Source organism: Rutilus rutilus (genome assembly GCF_951802725.1).
Source record: "Rutilus rutilus genome assembly, chromosome: 22".
Taxonomy (NCBI): domain Eukaryota; kingdom Metazoa; phylum Chordata; class Actinopteri; order Cypriniformes; family Leuciscidae; genus Rutilus; species Rutilus rutilus.
This window is the reverse complement of record NC_140227.1, coordinates 4,629,473-4,650,815: the sequence shown is the minus strand read 5'-3', so window position 1 is coordinate 4,650,815 and position 21,343 is coordinate 4,629,473. Positions and strand designations below refer to the sequence as shown.

Genomic DNA, 21,343 nt, shown 5'->3' with positions numbered 1-21,343 from the left:
TGATTTAGAAGGCGGCGTAATACCAGGGTGATCAAACAAACTCCAGTGATGTGTGGAGGTTAATGCTAGTGAGTTTACATGGCCGCCCGCAGATTCCTTGATCTAACGCACAATGTGACGCATCAAGTCATGGCGTTTTGGCTCACTAACCCTATATACGCAAGTGATAATGAACATCCAGCTGGTTGTTATCGCAAACTATGAGGACGCAATGCGGAGGGGTCTTGTATCACCCTGAAGAGGTTTATTTTGCGATGTACGTTATCTCGCTTATTGCGTGGCCACTTGTCACATAAGTAGATATTTAGACACAAAATATTGATTTGAGTTGAAATATTTTATTAGCTCATTTAAAGCAAAGATTTCATGAAGAAAAGCAGTCTAGTAAGAAGCCTAGATGAACGGACAAGTTCAAACAAGACAAACATGTTAGGGGATAATGTACAGTCGTATCATATCACACAGCTTTTCACCACATTAATAATAACGGGAACATGAAAAATTGATTTGAGAAGACATCGTACCTGTTTATTATCTTATAATCCATTACAGTGTACAAATAACCATTCTAGCAAAGAGTTTTCCACAATATTACCGTAGGTGTATTATTAATGCCAAAGTCCTCTAGTTTCATTTTACAGTAAATACAGTTGATAACTGAGACTCAGAATGGCATGAGCTGCATTAGATTTAAACGAGAGAGTGTGATATGAGAGACACAAAAGAAGCGCCGACCTCAAATTCCCAGGTGAGCACTCATTATTCAGCATTGCTATTGATGACGATCATTATAAGGGAATATCTGACCTTCGGTATGTTGCGACTGACCAATCAGAATCAAGCATTATAGAGAGCTGTGTAATACATTTATAATCATAGGGTTTAAAAAAAAAAAAAAAAAAAATCAAGTATATAATGGGTTAAGAGTACAGCTTTCTCAAAATAAGCCTGCATGCACAGTAAACTTGGTGAACAATCAACAGTTTAATTCCAACAGCATTCTAGAACACTAGGGTGTTTACACAACACCGTTTTCAACTAAAAAGGAAAAAACGTTTGACACATTTTAGCTGTTTATTTACAAGACGACGACATTTTGGGGGCCTGAAAACACAAACTTTTGAAAATGGGTTTTTCAATTAGCCTGGTTCTACCAGACTCTCGTACATTTCATTTGTACAGAGAGTTTGGCCTCTCTCCATTGACAAGCGTTAACTTCCTTGTAGGCGGGTACTCTGTTGAAGTTTAAAACTATTGGATCTGACCAGAGTCACTCTGGATCTGCCATAACCAATTGCTAACGTTTGGTTGTGACGTATGTCAACTCAAACTAGCGCACGATCTCAACGTCATCGTTCTCAGCCACTCCCTCTGTTCGCTGATTGGACCGGTTAAAAATTGATCGGAGAAAACCAAAGAATACACCACAATCCCAGACGGAGTTACTGAAGGAAAATGAAATTGAGCGGAAGTACGTAGAAGGGCGGAGCCAGGCTATTTTTCAATGGGTTTTGCAGAACAATACTGTCGTTGTCTCCGTGTAAACTACAAAATCTATAATTTTGTGAAAACGGTGACGTCATGCATATTATGTGTTCAGTCTATAGCCGTGTAGTGTTTCTTACAAAGTGACCGCCAACTACTGGCCTGGTAGCAGAATACAGCGTTTTTTAACCGTTTTCGCGGATCCGTGTCAACGAGGATCGTTTTGACAATGTTGTCGTCTGTACGCGAAACTTGTCGTGTAAACTTACCCTAAGCCTCTCTGCATAAAGGCTTTTCAAAAGATGCATGTCACTAAAAATGTATAACTGGTCACATATTGCATGCATTGCCATTTTAATATCCGTTTTAAGAACTTGCTTATTCATTTATGCCTGTTCAGTGAATTAAATATCCTCTTAAATTGTGACCTAAATATTTTGGTAACCTCAAGAGCAAATGTTAAGAATGTGAACGCATGCATAGTCCTCCATTTTGCCGAAGGCGTTGTGCTCCCGAACCAACCAGTCTTCCCTCTTGTTGTGAAACCAAACAAATTAATCTTGTGTCTTCGACTTGAAAAACGTCTCCTCTGTTCTTTCAGTATCCCCAGATAAAGCGCCTCACATTTGTTGTTTTGGTTGCTAATAAAGTAAAGCCTGTAAATAGCGGACACATGTGGACACAGATTGATATTCAGTGATCCGTTTGCTATGGGCCCTGAAGGCCCCAGTCATTCAGCGGATGAAAACAGCCCCTGTGTTGGCCTATTGAGTTTGTTTGCTAACAGTCCAGGCTTTGTGAGCGGAAACAGCTCAGGGAATGTGCTTAGCTGCGCTAGGACTCCGAAGACAGCATGGCATTTTAGTAGACTCGCAGGTGTCTTTATAATTCCCCTTCATATATAGAAGATCTATAGCTGCATTGCAGCTGTTCGGCTGTTTCACTCTCCGAGAGATGTTGCTCACAGTGAGCTTGTGTTTTTACAGTGAGACTCAGGATCATTCAATCTCAGCCACAAGAGTGCAAACAAAGAATTAGAGTAAAAACAGAGTAAAAGACAGATTGAAGGTGGTTAATGTCTGTTAGTTCTTTGGGAGATAATTAAAGAAAGACAAACAAGCAATAAGATGACTAAAATGGCATTTTGCAACAGTCATATTTGTATCATACATTTTTTTTCTTTTCCTCAAAATTGCTTATCTTGGCCATCAAATGGAGCACATAAAGTTTTATGGTTTTTCTTCAGCAAATCATTAAACCTGCAAATTCCACCGCATCAGTTTAACAGTCTGTGAAATCGAGGATGTTTACAGCCGAGCAAGGAAATTCCAGCAATGAAACTACAGGACATCATCTTTACTAGAAAGGATGAGACCCACAATTTTTTTTTTTTTTTTTTATTGTTGCCATTCTCACTGTACATGTCGAATTTAGGGAACTTGATTTTATTTTATAGGATTTGACATGTCATGAAAAGAAGAAAAATGTTAAACCAGAGGTCATAACCAGAAGATCAAGTTAATTTGCCTTTGCAAAATAAAAGTATTCATTTCTTTCTTTTTTCTTTTTTTTTAAATCTTACCCCAAACTTTTTAATAAGTGTATTTTTATTTTTATTTTTTAAAGGAAGCTAAAACTGTTTTAAACCTTGATAATAAGAAGAAATTACCTCAGAGTGATTTCTGAAGGATCATGTGACACTGAAGACTGGAGTAATGATGCTAAAAAAATCATGATGCTTTGATCACAGGAATAAATTACATTTAAAAATATATTACAACGGAAACCAGTTCATTTAAATTGTAATAATATTTCACAGTAATACTGTTTTTACTTTATTTTTGATCAAATAAATGCAGCCTTGGGACTTTAAAGGGGTCATATAATGCCATTTTTGTACAAGTTATTATGATTCTTTAGGGTCTAAATGAAAAGTTTGTAATATACTTTAATTAAAAATTCTCATTAGTATTGTAAGAAAACATGCCGTAATGTACCCGAGTGTAAACCTTAGCCGCATTCATCGTGAAGCATGCAAGCGATTTGCAAAGATTAACATAAAGGTTAATAAAACATTACACTCACTTCTTCTTCTGGAGGTGCAGCAGGAACACGAATAGTTGGTACCGATCCTTTTTTCAGGAGCAGCTTCTTAGCAAAACCAGCTTTATACTGACCCTCGTTCATAAAGCAGTCTGGTGTATGAAATGATTCGCGCAAACATGAAAGCATTGCTGTTGATCGTGGGGAATATTCCCTTCGAAAACAAAACTCAGCCACTGCGTCTTCAGCGGTTCGGATTTAGTTCCTTATTGCACCCAAGAACAGAACACCACAATCACTTAGACGCCATTCTGCTCCAGCGTATCAACAATGTCCGCGCAGACTATGACGACAGCTCGCTCAGGGCGGACCTGTGTTGAAACACTGCTGTCAATCAACAATCATGGGAGGGGCGTCCGACCGTGTGACGTCACACGGCTCGATTTGAGAAGGGGAAAACATATAAGGAGATAAAAAAAAAACACTGGATGGATTTTTATCATTTTATGATGGTTGTGTACAGGCACTGCCAACACACATTTCAGTACAATCAACTTGTAAAAGTGCATGCACCATGACGCCCCTTTAAGAGACTTTCAAGAGGTTTCAAAATCATTAAAAATCCTTAATGTTTTTGGACTTTTGACCAGTACTGTGTGTGTGTGTGTGTGTGTGTGTGTGTGTGTGTGTGTGTGTGTTTGTGTGTAGACAACCACCAATAAAAAAAAAAGTAAAAGTAAAAAAAACATGGAAAAAAAAACAACGTTTTATTAAAAAGTAAGATGGGTAAGTTCTTGGGTGATTTCGTGTTGTCTTTAAAATGTTGTGCCGATTTTACACTGCACATTGATCAGTGTTACAATGTTATCAATGCTTGTTTGTTATAATTTGGTCTTTAGATCATAGTTCCCTGAGGCTGAAAGAGATGTTGTGTGTTGAGATTGTCCACAGTGCTCTTTTGATGAGGAAACCTCCAGGCTCTGCGTCTCACCTCAGGGCTGATCTGAAAGATCAGGCTATATGAGCATAGATTCATGTGATGCAGACACACACGCGCGCACATATTCATGCCTGCGCGCGCGGGGCTAAGAATAGCTTCTAGATGTATGGGAGGCTGCTCAGCCGAGCTTAAGATGAGAGACACATGAGACCCTCCCCCATCAGCACCATCACATCAGTGTCCACTCACTCGAGTGAACAGGACAATCTGACACACTAGATAGTGTTTAAGTGAACAGACACATGCATGCAAACACAGCTGTAGTCTAGGCATCCATCTATCCCTCATCTCAGATAAGTTAGTGTCTGAGTGATCTAGTAGATTCGACGTTAAAAATAGATAAGGATTCAGGACACGCATGTAGGCCTGTGACAGTCAGGAGTTTTCTGCTGAAGATGAACTGTCAGACAAATAATTGCGATTAATGATTTCATTGTTTTGTTTGTGTCACTTACAGTGAAAGCATAATACATCATTTTTTATGTTTTATTTTGTAACTTGAAATCGTATATATTTTTTATTTTTTAAACCCTATATAATAGGCTCATATTATTTAAAAAATATTCTATGGTGAAGTAAATACTTCATAAAAAACAAATGTAATTTCTACCTGAATAAGTTATTTCAGGCGAAGAATTTAAAAAACAAAGTACATTCTGTATAAGCACTCAATTTAAGCTTGTAGAAATTAGTGTAAATATCAACATTATAAAATTAAGTCAGACCTACTCAACTTTCTGATACTACTGTTCCCATCATACACTGGGGCATGCATCATTAATAAGGATGCATTTTCACTGTTTCCAAGCTGTATTTATACTGTTTTATCGTTGCTTTTGTTGTTAGGATTAGTGACCTGCTGTTGACATAATTTTCTAGTCAAAATGATCCAATCATATTCAAAAATGACCCAACAAATGTTACTGTTATTGTTTTACTATTGTATACTATTACCAAGTATTGAGGTCTCTGTGTTCGGCTGGCTATTATTTCTATAATGTAGATATGTTGTCTACATAATATCTACTTTACTTAGATGTTTTAAGTAAAGCATACACTTAAAAAGCATTGTTTAATTAAGTGTTATATTGTTTGAGTAAAATGTATTTGCAAAGTAAACTTCAAATAAGTAGAAGTTTTTTTAATTCACTTAACTTAGTTAGGTAGATTTTACTTAATTCCATATGTGAAATTTGAAATCTGCATGCAAAAACTTGCAAAAGAAAAATTAAATACGTTTTACTTATTGTTTTTTTTCAGTGAACTTCAGTGGTATGAAAATAAATGATTCATTATTCATTAACAATCAGTGTTATATAATGAATTATTTAAATATAATGTAAAGTAATAAAATATAAAATATATAATAATGCAGTCTGATTAAACCCACAAGCCTTCATTTCGCATGAAGGAAGACACAATATTGGATTTGATGGCATTACTTTGAATGCTTAAATTTATTTTATTTGAATGGCAAAATGTGATTGAAATCTAAACTGCACAATTATTGCGATTATATCTCAAATAATTGCGATTAGAAAAAATAACCACAATCAGATGATTAATCAATAATCGAGACGGGTCTATACACACCCTGTATTATACCCATCTCTGTTTCCAAGTGTACTTAAATTATTTGAAGGACGTTATAAATGAAATCAGTGTCATTTACAATATTATCACATTTTTGTTTAACCTTGACTACCTCCACTTATCATCAGTATAGTTCAAATTGGACATTTGGACAGTCATGCAATTTGCTTGTGGATGTGTCGCCATAACCATGACTGTTCACGCTCTGTACTTTTCTTTCATGTGAACGGTCTGTGTGGAGTGGGCTTTGCAAGATCAATACATGTGACTCTTTAATTTAGAAAAGACATCTCACCCTTACTGTCTGTTAACACACATTTCTTTCAATGGTTGATGCTAGCCACAGCTACCATGGGTTTTTTTACAGTCAGAACCTAAACTCGCTGGAAAAGCCCACATACTGGGGAACCTGAAGGACCAGCAGCTCTTCAGCTGTTTGTAGATGCTCAGGATCCTCCTAACAATAGATCCCGGGAATGTGGCATCCTCGCAGCTCATCACAGTTGACATGCCGTCCAGTCATCATGAGTCTGGTTACAAGTTAAGGCTGAACAACAAAGCGTGACCTCTCTCGCCCCTAGGATGAAATAAGGATGTTCTAGCATTACAAATGCACATTGGGATTGTTTTGACAAGTTATTGCTCAATCGTGTAGCAGTGGTGAGTCCAAGAGATGCTCTCAGTGAAGGTCCACACCTTCTGGAAGAGCTGTTTTGGACTGGAGTTTGGCTCTGTTGTCCCGATCTCTCCCTCTCCCCTGAGAGAAAACACAGATGGAGTAGATCGAGTCCATCAACACCCCAAAGCTTCACGGTCCTAGCTTGTCTGGGTCGACATTTCATTCAGAAATGTTAGTCAGTTTTCATTTATATGCTGTTAAATATTTGATGATCGGATTATTTTACATGTGTGCGTAAGCAATGCTTCTGTCGCTTGTTTCTGCTGCTTCTCCTGTGTTTTGATCCGGAGATTCAGTACTCTTTCAGAAGATGTGTAATAGCGCCTCCTACCGTATAACAGTGAAAACATGGATTGCAAGAAAATTCTGAAAATGGTGGGGAAGCGTTAAAGCTACACTGTGTAGGATTTTCTCCCATCTGTGAAATTGTTTATGACTACCAACTGAATATTACTTTCTAGCCCCTCCCATTCCGAGGGCGTTTTAACTCCTACGGTGGCCGTATTATTTCTAATCTGCCGGCAGTCGTGAGTCATCTCCCCCTCGCATTCGTCACGGTGCCACTGCGTGTAAAAACGCGAAAGGCGAAGCTTGAATTTCCAGGAATGTCCCTCTTTGGCTAATGTATTTTCGAGATGGAGGCGCAACATGGCTGCCGCCATTCAAGCGACTCGCTCGTATGTATTCTAAATGGCAGATTCTACGCTAACGAGAATACTTGATTAGTTGGTAGAAGTAATTACACATTAATGAACACACATCATTTTGAAAGAACAAAGTGTTTTTTGCTAAGAATCAACGCAAAAAATTACACCGTGTAGCTTTAATGAAAAATGTCATGACTTATGTTGTAGACAAGAAGTAAAAAGTAATGATCATTTCCTTAAACCTTGAATACATGTGAATCTTAATCAATTTTTTATTTTTTATTTTACATCAGGATCATTGTTTTTTGTAATTCGCACCAAATGTGCACGTGTTGTATTGGTATAAAGCTGGAACACAAGGAGAAAATGTACAAGAGCAAACGAGGACCTAATGAGTTAATTAATTAGACAACAGGTTAACAGAATACAACAGTCAAACATACTGGAGGAACTGGGTCACCTGACAGGAACACTGAAAACACGATGAAACCAAATACCGAACATAACTCTGACAACATGACGTTTTAAAACATGAACTAAATCTTAAGTGACTTGTTGACCTTCACACCATGGGTTATTATAGTTAACTAAAACCATAAAAAATGTATTTTATTTCAGCTAGTTGCCAAGGAAACATTTATCATGTTCATTGAGTTTAACTTGATATACTAAAATAACTGAAATAAAAATTAATGAAAACTTCCACAAAAAAAAAAAAAAATCTGTTTTAATTTTAATGTTTTAGTAATTTTGTAAAATATATATTTTTGTTTTAATACTTATTTTTAAGTTATATTTTGAATTAGTTTTGTATTTTCTGTTTTAATTTTAATTTAAAAATTGTGTATAATTTTTATTATAATTTTTGTCTTTATAGTTAATAGTTAAACTTAACATATTTATTCATTTTGTTTCAGTTTTTAGTTGTTAAAACAAAAATGTTTTATTTTTATTGTATTTTTTTAAAGAAAATACTCCTGCTCCTGTCATGACCCCAATTCTCTCCTCAGTAGACACAAAACATTTGCATTGTGTCACAGTTGTCAGTTTGTTCCAGGACTGGTCTCAGCCAGTTACAGCTGACCTTTCCTGTTTAAAGTGTTTAAAATAACTTAAAACCGGTCAACAGTCCGTCCCAGAAGGCTAATGACTGCATCGGAGATGACGGAGCTGTTTAAATGGGTGTGTGTGTGTCTGTGTGTTGTATTGATTGCTCATAACTCCATAACAATATGTCTTGTTAGGACCCCCACACAAGCAGAGCAGAAGTCCCCCCCACTGCGACCTCTGTGCCCCACTTAGCGGTTGCCGTGACAACTGACCTTTATGTCTCTGGTCGTTCATTTTTTAAGTGTTTGTTCAGCGTGTGGGTGTGTTTTGGTCTAATGGTTGTGTGGTCCCTGGAGGCCGGGCTGCATTAGGGACAGAAACTCTCCTGTGGCCAGAGATGGCATAAACGGTTAGAGGCTGGCATCACGTTTTTCAAGGAGTACAATGTGACAGTATCTTCCAAAGCAGAAGATACTCAAATTACCCAGAAGAGGCATATCCAGGCATATGGGTGTTTTTGTTTAGTTTTTGTGCAGGCTGTTATATGTAATGAAGCTATAAGCCGTGACATACCGTGCTTTACTATGATTTTTATGGTAGAAAGTGGTGTTAAACGAACACGCTGACTTTTTAGGACTTTAGCTTATTCACCGTATCCCCCAGAGTTAGATAAGTCCATTCATACCCTTCTCATCTCCGTGCATGCCGTAACTCTGTCTGACGCACCCACCGCTAGCCTAGCTTAGCACAAAGACTGGAGGTAAATGGCTCCAGCTAGCATACTGCTCCCAATAAGTGGCAAAATAACGCCAACATTTTCCTTGTGTTGTGATTTGTATAGTCACAGTGTGTACAAATAACAAGGTCACATGAGACACAGCCATCTTCTAACCGTATACATACTGGGAACTATGTGAAGCACTGCTACTTCTGCTAAGCTAGGCTAGCGGTGGGTGCGTCAGACAGAGTTACGGCACGCACAGAGATGAGAAGGGTATGTATGGACTTATCTAACTCTGAGTCGCGTGTTCCTTTAAGCAGCTGATAAGTGTCACAGATGTTCAAATTATTTACCATTTGCGTTTTTTTTTTTTTTTGACTCTCTGATTGGTGGAATTTTCCGTACAGCATCATGGGTAATGTAGTTTATTTTATTTAATTTTTTTTTTTTTTTTTTTTACACGAATTCTGGTGTTACATACGATTATTTTAGAACTAAGTTTAGCTCACAGTAGGTCTGTCTTTAAAGGTTTGTGAGATTTTGACCTCCAGAACTCGACTGTTGAGCTTGATGTAGTCTCAGCATCAGCATTTGATGCATAAGACACACAAAATTGGAAACACTTCAGGAGTTTTGAAGTCGTCATCTGGTTGGTTGAATTTCACAGGATTTCCTGTAGACGTGTGTGTTGGTCTTCTTTAGCGGGTCTGCCTGGAAACAAAGATGTTTTTATTCTTCTTGATGTTTATTCTTCTTACTTTCTAACTTTAGCTGGAAAATAACTTTATTAAAGAACCGCTATAAAGCCAAAACAATCTCTGTTACCTTAAATTATACGCTTATCTATGTAAAGCTGCTTTGAAACAATCTACATTGTTAAAAGCGCTATATAAATGAAGATGACTTGACTTGTCAACTGTGACAATGAGCTAAACGCTGGATTTTCAAAAGCGCCGCCATTGTTGCAGTAAACTTGCACAACGTTCTTGAATGAGTTATTTGTTAGATGCACGCCATTCTGTTATTGTAGGGACATCGCCTTTATATTTTCACGCCCCTAAACATGACGTGTAACAAAACGAACTGTGATTGGTTGCTTTACATGTCACTCCGGGCGGTCCTTGGCCAATGAAAGCTGACCTTCTGAGAGCTGGCTACGGTAGAATAAGCTCGATCAAATCAAAATGTGTTGTTATGCAAAAGTAGAATAGTAAAGCAAAGTTTTGTTTATACTTCCTCAAAACTCCTGCATTTTAAGATTAAAATATACTTTTTTTTGTGGTGTTTTTGGTGTTTTTCCTAATAAATGGGTGAAATTTATTACAAAAAAGTACCGTAGCAGTACAGTGCTGGTAATACCATGATGCTTTGATATATATACTGTACTATAGTTTAGAACGATTATCAGGTGGGATGTCACAGATATATGTGCAAGGCTGCATGCAGAGCCACACATATGTTTCGAGCTTGGACTCCTCTCGGCCCTGCTTGAGTTGATAATGTGATAAATCTAAGTAACAGAGCATGCTGTGTGGGAGGAAGAGCCGTGGAGGGACTCGCATGAAAACCTCAACAGTGTTTCTTCAAATTTCCACCAATTGTGCTGAGCTGACTAAGAGCAATAGCTTTTAGCTGGAATCTAAACTGGATTAGGAAGGCTTTTAGCGAGCTTGAGATTAGATATATGTCTTCATGCATTTATGAAATTAATGTTCAGAAAGTTGTAACCTAATCACAGAGCATTCACGCTGCAGAGAGAAAGAGTGTGAAGACATGGATAAGTCTTTCTATTGTCAGTCTGTATTGAGAACAAATAGTCTCTGGGATCAACTGTAGGTTACTGAAAGGGGCAACATCATAATAATGTGCAGTCAGACAGTTTATTTTGCTATTTATTGGGTGTCAAAAAGTAAAAACTGTCCTGATATCATGAGTAAAAGATATTTCTTTAAAAATGTTTTTAATTTTTTTTAAAAACCATCGTTTAATGTAACATTTTCATTTATTTTTTTATAACATGGCAAGGTTAGTTCTAGTTCAGGTTGTAAAATGTCATGTGGTGTGACTCCTTAAAAACTATGGATTAATGGAGTTGTATTGTTATGCCAATATTGGAATAGTAAAGCAAAACTTACTGAAATGTAAATGTATACATCAAAATAGTTATGTGGTATGAATATCCTATTGTTTTTTCACACGTTCCTCACAGATCCTCATTTTTAAGACTAAAATATACAAATTTATATTTTTGAGTTTGACTTTTGACAGTGGTTAAGTGAAAAATGAAATTCACTGCAAACCACAGCTGCACAATTAAAAAAAAATAGAGATCATGATTCTCCTACGATTCTGAACAGACAACTGAATAAAATAACATGTAGGCTAAATTACTAGAGGTTCTGACAAAATAATAATTGCTGCAGTCTATTTAAAATAGTTTAATTAGAATAAATGTTTAAAAAAATGGTTAAATGAATGATTCAATGACTCACTCAAATACTTCACTTGTTTCCTTACTGGATGAATCTTTGTTTTTGAACGAATCTCTTGAATGAATGATTCAATTACAAATACATTTTTAGTAATCGCTTTTTAGTAAAATTGATACAATCGTTATTTGAAGCGCCAAGTTAATTTTCAAAAGTGTATTTGCTCCATTTCGATCTACCGTAGACATCAGTGTTTATATCTAAACTATAAACTTTTATCCAGGGTGGGTGTTTGAATCGAGATCGCGATCTTTTAACGATTAATCAAAACAATTAAACAAAACTACCTCAAACTATTTCTTTTAAATTGAATAACTTTTCAATAAAGTATTTTATGACATGTGGGCACGGTTAGTTCAGGTTGTAAAATGTCATTGTGAGTCCCCAACAACATTTTGCTTGTCCTTTTGATATCACCAATCAGAAATGACTGTGATAAATCTATCATCTAATGAATAATGTGTTTTTCTTGTGTCTTTGCAGGGCGAATATCGATGAAGTTGAGACTGATGTTGTGGAAATAGAAGCCAAGCTAGATAAGGTATGAATAAAATCTATTTGATATAACTTCAGGTGTGAAAAAGAAATGGAAGAACAAATATCAGATGATACATGGCATGAATCAATCCCAAAGAATCCCAAAGATATTCATCCTCTGTAAGTCTCAGGCATACGGTCATCCAGTTCAAAACTGCACATCGCCTCCATTGGTCTAAGGATAGATTGGCTCAGATCAGAAGTGATTTTGATCCTCCATGTGACCGATGCAAAACAATCACCAGCAACTCTGTACCATATGTTCTGGTCATGACCGAAGATATTGAATTACTGGGGTTTGATCTTTGAGACTTTTTCTAAAATGTTTGATCAATGTGTTGCTCCAACAATACCGACTGCAATGGATTAATTAGTCAGGATTAAATTTAGAAAATCCCAGTCTGATGTTATCTTTTTTTGTTCACTTCTTGCCAGAAGGCCAATTTAGTATAAATGGAAAGACTCTTTCCCTCCAACATATGGATATTGTATTAAGGATGTCATGTATGATATACAGTTGGAAACAATCTGATTTTCTATGAAAGGATCAGCTAGGAGATTTTTTACCATTTGGCAGCCTTTTTTAAGTTTTGTGGAGAACATGGTCGCTGAAGAACTGTACAAAAAAAAAAAAAAAATATATATATATATATATATATATATATATATATATATATATATATATATATATATATATATATATATATATATATATATATATTTTTGTAACTTTTTTTCTTTTTTTACTGCATATTTATATTGGATTTCTTTAATATTATGTGTTTTCTGTTTTGAAGGGTGTTTTTTTTGTTGTTCTACCTCTTTAAGTCTCTAGAGTTCTGATGCATGTTACATAACTCTTTCTTGCTTTCTCAATAAAGAGACCTCACTGTCAGAAATAGGGGTACAGTAGGAGTCCATTTCGGTCCCCTAAGGTACAGTCTACACTAATGTACCCCATAGGGCTTATTATTGGACCTCAAGGTACATATATGTACCTTTTTTGAGGGTCAAAAAGCATTAAGAGGTACATATATGTACCGTTTCTTTTAAAGGTTAAAGTACAATAGTGTACCCTTGAGGGTACAGCCCCAGTGACAAGCCATTGTACCCCTAAAGGTACAATTATGTATTTTATTTTGATTAAAAAAAATATATTCCAATGTATAAATAGTGTGAGCATGTAGTGTGTTCACATTGAAAATTCCAAAAAGAAGTAGTGTAATTTAAATACCCGGATGATGCGCTTATTTAACCCGAAAATCAAAGTGTAGCATTTTGGACGCTTAATTCACTCAACTGTTGCAGGAGGGTGAGGGGCTCTCAGATGCTGGATAAAACCAAAAAAATTTATTTATTTTTTAAATCTCACATAGTACACTAGATGGTTATGTGCATAGTGTATAGCTTGTCATTTGGGACGCAACTTCCATTTCATTTGATCAGTGTCGCCTCATTTAATTGAGATGTTGGGTTGAGGCCTTCTGAATGCTGAGCTAACTAAGGACTAGCGCATTAGTGCATGGATAAAACAGCATAACAAATGTGCGCTGAGCTAAATCCCAGCTCGTACGCCATACAGGATTAATGGAGATTGAGGGAGAAACCTATTTAGCATTAGGATGCTGAACATTTGCTTCAGGAAACTGCAGTCTTGTAGCTCTCAGCTGCTTCAGGGTATTATTAGAAACTTCCAAATCTGCATACAAGGGCAACGTCTGCCTATTATTGCAAGTTTTTGCAATATGAAAAGCCCCAGACTTTAATTAGCACAGAATTAGTGTAAGATGCTCAAATAAAAGCTAGACCAAAGAGGCTTTTGTGTGTACATACTATACTAACAAAATTATTATTATTATTTTTTTTTTTAATGGCTGAATCTTCTTTTAGCCGAATCTGTTAGCTTATAGCATGCTAACAATCACTGTGAAACTTTTAGCATGCTAATGCCGTGAACACACTACACGATTTTCAAAGTCGTCGGATCGCTGTTCTCCTGACTCTACACGACTGCGCGTTACACGACGGATCGGTGACGGGATCACACATTACACAACATTTCAAAAGGAAGCATCGTAAACAACTCTGTCTGGTCTACAAACTACTTTTTACAACCAAACACACGTGATAAGTGATGCAGTAGATCATGCAAGACTGGATTTCTTCCTGTTAAAAATTGTAGCCCACAGAAAGCTTGCGATCCAAGTTGTCTGTGAAAAAGAAAAAAGAAGAATATGGAGGAGAGAATAGAGTGATGCAGGTCTGACGTCACTTTGTAGGCCAAACGGCTGTTAGCATCACACTGGTTCCCTCGACAAAAACTCAATAGGATTTTTCCATAGGCTTTTTGAATTATCGCTAAAAACAAGCTCTGTGTTCAACAAAGGTTTATGATACTTGCACGTTTTGTCCATCAAGATAATTATCACAGATGAACACAACTTTTATGAGTTTTGAAGCCTAAATGCAGTCACCAGGAGTAAAAAGCTAAAGGTAGGCTATAAACGAACTACACCACGGTCCCACGAGTTCAACGTCACCATCGCTAAGCTTCCGACAACTCTTTCAAATGTTATCTGAAAACATTTTCCCAGACCGTTTGAGTTAGAATAGTTTATAAGAGCACAATTATAAGCATAACGAGGCTGTAAAAGCGGTTTTACCGTTTGTCGTGAAATCTCCTGACAGCCTCTTTAGTCCCATCTAGCCACTTGTTAGCAACCGCATTTTTCAAGACACGCAACAGTTTAAAAAAATCATGAGTGAGGTATTACTGATGTATTTTATGTCATAGAATTAAACGTGAAAGTGTCTTGAGCTTGTGTTCACCACAGACCTTATTTCAGCCATTTAACCAAAACCCAATGGAACCGGAAGTGCTACAATATTAACTTCGCCGTTTTGGCCTACAAAATGATGTCATACCTACATCATTCTGTTGCAAGTCTATTGCTGCGTCCCAATTTGCATACTATCCGTCCTAAATAGTATTCGAAATCAGAATTAGTGTGTCCCAAATCGTAGTATGTTGAAATGAATATTCCAAAGATACCCAGTTGGTCTTTTTCCGGTTTGAATCCGAATATTGTCCAGCTAATATTGGCCAAAACCCATTGCGCTGTGGACGAGGATTCGCTTAGAACTACAAACACGAGTAAAAAGTGTTAAAAAACTACAAACATGACAAGACCGACGGTTAAGTAGAGCGGTTAAGACAAAGGGGTTTGAGTGATTTAATAATCAGTAGCCTATCTAACCTCACGAAAATATATTGATTAAATGTTATCCACATTATGTTTAATTTAAAACAGCATTGTGAACTTTAGTAACGTTGCGTTTGGTCATTAACTTTTAAATGCATCATTATGCAAACATGAGGAGAGTTCTCCGAATGAAAGACCCATGACTGGCTGATCAGCGTGCTACTACTTTTCTCTCCAAAGCAATTAATTAGGAAATTCATTTTAATTGAATGTGGAGGATTTTAAAGGCAGGGTAGGTAGGAATGGTCTAAAAAACTTATTTTTCAAATTTGTTTAAACTTTATGTACATATCAATACATAATTAAAATGTAAGTACTCTGAAAAAGAAAGTATAAAAATCGAGTGTCTGTAGACCTCTCACGACTGTTTTAAAGACAGTTCATTATTTCCATTCACTCCACCCCCTCCCTTCTGGGCTCCTTCCAAAGCCACGCCCCCAAAACACATGAACGCGCGACTCCAACCGCTGAGCTGAAGAGCATTATTTACCTGAGACAAGCAGAGAGGAAGGAGCACAGTGCATGTAGTGACATCATGTCAGAATCACATGTAATAAAAAAATCTAATGCTAATTGCTTATGAATATAAACAAATAAGATGTATTTTAGTACTCACTATCAAGCTAGCATATTGATATTGGTAAATTTAAAATATATATTTTTTGATTCGCTAACGAGCTAGTTATACAAGCTAAAAACAGGTTGCATTGATACACTTTTTTACATTACCATCAGTTACATTGTGATGAAGATGAATTTCGTGTAAGATTCATAACATATACAGTATGGTGTTCTGCATGTAGGGGTGGGCCGGAGATATTGACAAAAATGAATATCTCGATATTTTTTTCCAATATCTAGATATCGATATTCAGGCGATATTTTTGCCATCCTTCAAAGAAATGTGAGCAAACTGGCAAAGAAGGTCCAGTTGGTCTTTTGACTTGCTGCATTTGACCTATATTATTCTAGGCTATAGAAAAAAACAATAAAGGAGCTAACTAAACAGAATCTGTGGCAGCCCCTACTTTTTCCACTTACAAAACTTAACTAGGCACTTCTTGCAACAGTGATTATTAAATCAAACAACAATATTGTTGATGATCAATTCAAAGTAAAAAAAAAAAAAACATTTTCAAAACGGTATAAATCCATTCATTTTTTCCCCCAAAACGCTATAAATCCATCTTTTTTTTCTTTTTTTTTTTCTAAATTTATGGTTTGTCTTTTTAAAAAAGTTTTTGTCTTTTATTTTTCGTGTTTGCATTTATGAGGAAAAAACAATATTACTTGACAGTTCTCCATTATGGACGCGAGCGCTCTGAAAGCTGCACTAAGACTTTCAAACTTTAACAGAGACCTCAAAACAGAAAGCACAAAGCCTTTCTTTAAAACGAATTTCGTTTTGGATTAATTGTATCTTAATTTTAATATTTTTTTTTTCATTAATTCATTAATATTTTCATTCCTGGATTAAATACATAAAGTAAATATAGGCTATCAATCACAACATAAGGTGCTTGAACTGGAGATTATATCATCGTGAACCGAACCGTAGCCTCGCCTCACAGGCCTAAAAAATGTGGAATATATTTACAGAAATCTGGTTCTAAACAAAACCATCCAAAACAAAATAAAACTATGTAGCCTAATAAATGTGCATTTCTCCGGTGCGTTCACTAGCCTACTGCGAAGATCGCGAGTCAAATATCGTCAACTTCATCTTTGCAGCCGACACAGAAATTAATAAACAATTAAAATGTCTTATTGCAATATTTTACACATTCAAAATTATTACTTTTGCTGGTTCTTTGAGGCAGCTTTTTAGGTTTATGGCGTTTTGGAAAAGAGCTCTTCACGTACAAACACCGTTTCACCAAGGCACAGCAGCCCTTCAGCACAGAACAAAAAGAGAAAAAGCACGGACTTACTCATTACGAAACTTTGATGTGGTTGAACAGGTGAAACAGTCACAAATTCCTTTGCAACTCAAACCTTCTCACGAGTTATGAAGAAAGAGAACAGCATTTCATTTTTCAGCGCGTCCTCCTTTGATTGCTGTGTTGTGACTGGAAAAGTGCATGCAGGAGCACATGCGCAAAATGTAGGTTTGTAAAATGTCCTTTTGTAAAATAAAAATAATTTTAGGGCGAAGCAGAGGAGGTCGTGCAAGAGGCCGTGGCATGCAACTAGGGTCCGAGGAAGTAGAGGCCGAGGACGGGGTGGTCGTTGGAAAGCTATGCCGATATTGACACGCGTTTTATTTCTTTGTTTATCCAAAGACTTTTTGTTCATTACCTTTTCTTGTACTGTCTTCTTTTTTTGCCTTGTTTGCCTTCACTAACTGCATGCCGGTAATGTGAATTTTGATTGCTCTTTCTCTGCCATTGTTTTGCTATTCCTAGGTTCCATGCCTCTCGAATTCCTCAAATCAAACGTGCGCGCGCAAGTGGGCAGATCCCGTGGCAAAAGGGTGGTTGCCATGGTTGCGAGAGAGAGTGACAGTCGCCTAAGCCAATCCTTTGATTCGTCCCGAATCGAAATAATGAGCTGTGTTTAATACAGATTAAACGGTCTAGAGTCACTTGATTTTTATACTCTTTTTTTCAGAGTACTTACATTTTAATTATGTATTGATATATATAGAAAGTTTTAACAAATTTGGATCTTTTATTTTTATAAAGTCCTACCTACCCTGCCTTTAACTGTGGCAAGACGATTGACAGGGCAGTTTAAAGACTCAATTATGACGAAGTAGTATATCCCAAAGCTTGCATACTCTTCTGCTTCACACTCAGAAGTATGTACTCTTTCTTCTCAAAAACAGTACATACTTTTAGTGCATAGTGTAAGTAGGCGAATTGGGACGCAGCATATGACTCCTCCCCCTGAACTTTCCTTTGGCCTGTATATGCGTTCTCATTGGCTGTAGGTCGTCGCCGATGTCATTTTCAGTCAAAACACATTTCCCACTGCAGGACAGGTCCAGATATTAAGCATTTTAAATATCTTACGGGCAAAGGCGTTGCATCGATGCTTCTCACAGATCGGATCTTTGACAATACACTACGTGATTGTCGCTCACGTGAACGAGCACCGATTTGCCTCCAATTTCAAGCATTTGTCGGAAATGTCCACAAAACTGTCGGCAAATGTGATAACTGAGGCTAAAATCATGTAGTGTGTACCTGGCACACCATTTCATAAGAACAACATGCTAAAACTCTGTGATGTTTAATCTCTTAATGAATTTCCTGCTAAAAACTAAAACAACTTTTGTTTCTTGAGCTTTCGAATTGCATGAAATCAGCACATTTTGGTAATTTTTATTTAAAGTTCCACTGTAGTCAATAATTTTATCCTCATTTAGTATATACGGTTCTATGAATATGCAAATGAGCCCCGCCTCCACTCACTCACTCAGCTCAGAGATCCACTCGTTGACGATCACACGTTGATCTGATTGGTTATAAGGTAGTTTGTGACGTCAGAAACGCCAGCGATTTCAAACCACGTTTTTGAGACTGCCTTTGGTTCACTGCAGTTTCAAGGAGAAAATACTCAGCGATGGTGTCGACTTATGAATTTACACATGGTTTGTCTTAAAGCATATTAAAAACACCACATAGACATATAAACAACAATAAAAGCTTGATTTTCACCACAGGGGGACTTTAACTAGTTGTATTCAATGGTATAATCCCAAACCGAATCAGTGAGAACAACAGCAAGACTGCAACCAATCCAGCAGATGTTTAAGTTTGATCAGTGACCAACCATGATGATACTATATTAACTTCATTTCAACCTTATATATAAAAATGTGTTAGCGTTTTTGCTTGATACCTAAAGCAGTTATGTTTTGGCATCAAAAGAATAGACCCAAATGACCACTTATCACAATGAAGCCGATTCCCAAATGATCAAATCAATTCACGCCCTCCAGTTTTTTATTGTTTATCATACAGAGTACGCAAAGTTAGAAAAATGTGTGTACTACAGTCAAGGCCATAGTTTTGGCAGCGAAATCTATTTTTTTGATAACTATAAACAATGTTTTCTGTCTCTCTGTCCATCAGCTGGTGAAGTTATGCAGTGGTATGATCGAAGCGGGTCGTGTGTACGTCAGTGCTAATAAACTCTTCGTCAATGGCATTCGAGACTTGTCTCACCACTGCAAAAAGGAGGAGATGATCTCAGTAAGTTTCCCAGACAAGTAATTAATTCTAAATGATCCGAGTCAAATGACTCAAATAATAGTCAGACCCTCATGAGCTGTGTTGATTTTTCGGTTATTTGCTTCATTTCAGGAATGTCTTGAAAAGTGTGGAGAGAGCCTTCAGGAAATCGTCAACTATCACATGGTAAGACACATTTCCCCAGGCTTGCTCGGCATGGCCACATGTCCCATAATAAAACACACACATACACATTTCAGTCAGGGCCCATAATGATTCATCATATGTTGCCACAACCTGGCTCTCTCATGGGTGTTTTTATTATGACACCATATTACGCGTGCCGTGGGGCGTAACTTAAACCAGAGAACGTGGATCTCTTTACACGGTGTGTTTCACATCATATGTGGCTGATTTTTTCCACATGCCACCCAAAAGCCGTCTGCAGAGTCATAAAGAGCCTTGCGTATTGACATTTTTGCCACTTTTATTGAGAAGAGAGAATAATAAGGACAGGAAATGTTCAGGAACCTTTTAGGTGAAATGGGAATTGGAAATGTTGCAAGCCAGATTTGAATTTGCATTGGTCGCATGAGCACCACAGCTCAATGTAAAATGGTTTGTACATTTGAAACCATGTCTCGTTCATTTCAGCAGGTGTCTAATCACATTTATTGGTTATTCTGAGGCCGAGTACGTCATCACTCAAGACTTTTGGGGTGTTTTCCTGTTCTTGAGGTTCAATGTAATTGAAAACAGAGAGAGTGGCAATCAGTGTGTAAAGCCCTACATGTCTCCTGTTACCACAGCCACATTCACTTTTAAAGAAAGAGGAAATACCAGGGCTGTGGTATAAAGGACTTGCAGCTTTTTTAATTATCAGCCCAAAGACGACTGATCCCTTCCTGCTTGTAGCATCAGCAGTCTCCGAACAGTCGGATGTTTCCTCTGTTCTCGCTGCTTTTATGGTTAATTAGACTGGTTTATTCTTGTGATAAACCGTTTTTGTGAGACATTACTGTGGTGAACACTGAATTCCTGGACTTTACCAGAAACACATCTAGGTCAAACCCTCAAAAGAACATGTTTACAAAAATTTGGTGGAAACTTTTGTCACTTCACTCAATTGGCATTACAAAACGACCAGCAAATAATAATAAAAATAAAAAAAAGTGCTTGTATGCAAGATCCAAATTATCAGTACAAAGTACAAAGGCTCACCAGTGACTCATCAGTTTTGGGAGTATGGACATTATACTTAATAATATGCCAATGTAAGTAATATTTAGATAAATTAAATAATGATTTTTTTTCAGTTTGGGTTAAAGAAGTCATAGTTCTACATCAAAGATTATAGCAGCTTTATAATCATCAAGTTCATCTGTTGCGCTCATGTGTTTTGCAGGATCTCAGGCTTGACACAGCTTTCTAAATACAAGTTAATAGAAGTTCAGGTTTTTAAAAAAGCATCTCCAGACCACCTTGCATTACTTTTTTTCATTCCACTACCTATAGCATCTTGCATTTATGAATGAAAAACTGCATACTGTTTGAATTCCGTACACTAAAAAAAAAAAAAAAAGCAGCAGCATAATAGAGGTTATGCGCGTGACGGCACCGAGTGGCAAAACGACTGAGCGGCAGCATTTGGTTTCAGC

At 36.9% G+C, this 21,343-nt stretch overlaps 1 protein-coding gene across 2 annotated transcripts in view; it reads left to right on the top strand.

Moving 5' to 3' along the window:
* acap3b (ArfGAP with coiled-coil, ankyrin repeat and PH domains 3b) overlaps positions 1-21,343 on the top strand; it is a 97,546-nt gene that overhangs the window by 29,927 nt on the left and 46,276 nt on the right. For both annotated transcript variants that reach the window (XM_084395259.1, XM_084395258.1), the window contains exons 2-4: positions 12,191-12,248; positions 19,587-19,706; positions 19,818-19,871. In XM_084395259.1, coding sequence (XP_084251385.1) covers positions 12,191-12,248; positions 19,587-19,706; positions 19,818-19,871 — 232 coding nt within the window. The remainder of the gene's footprint in view (positions 1-12,190; positions 12,249-19,586; positions 19,707-19,817; positions 19,872-21,343) is intronic.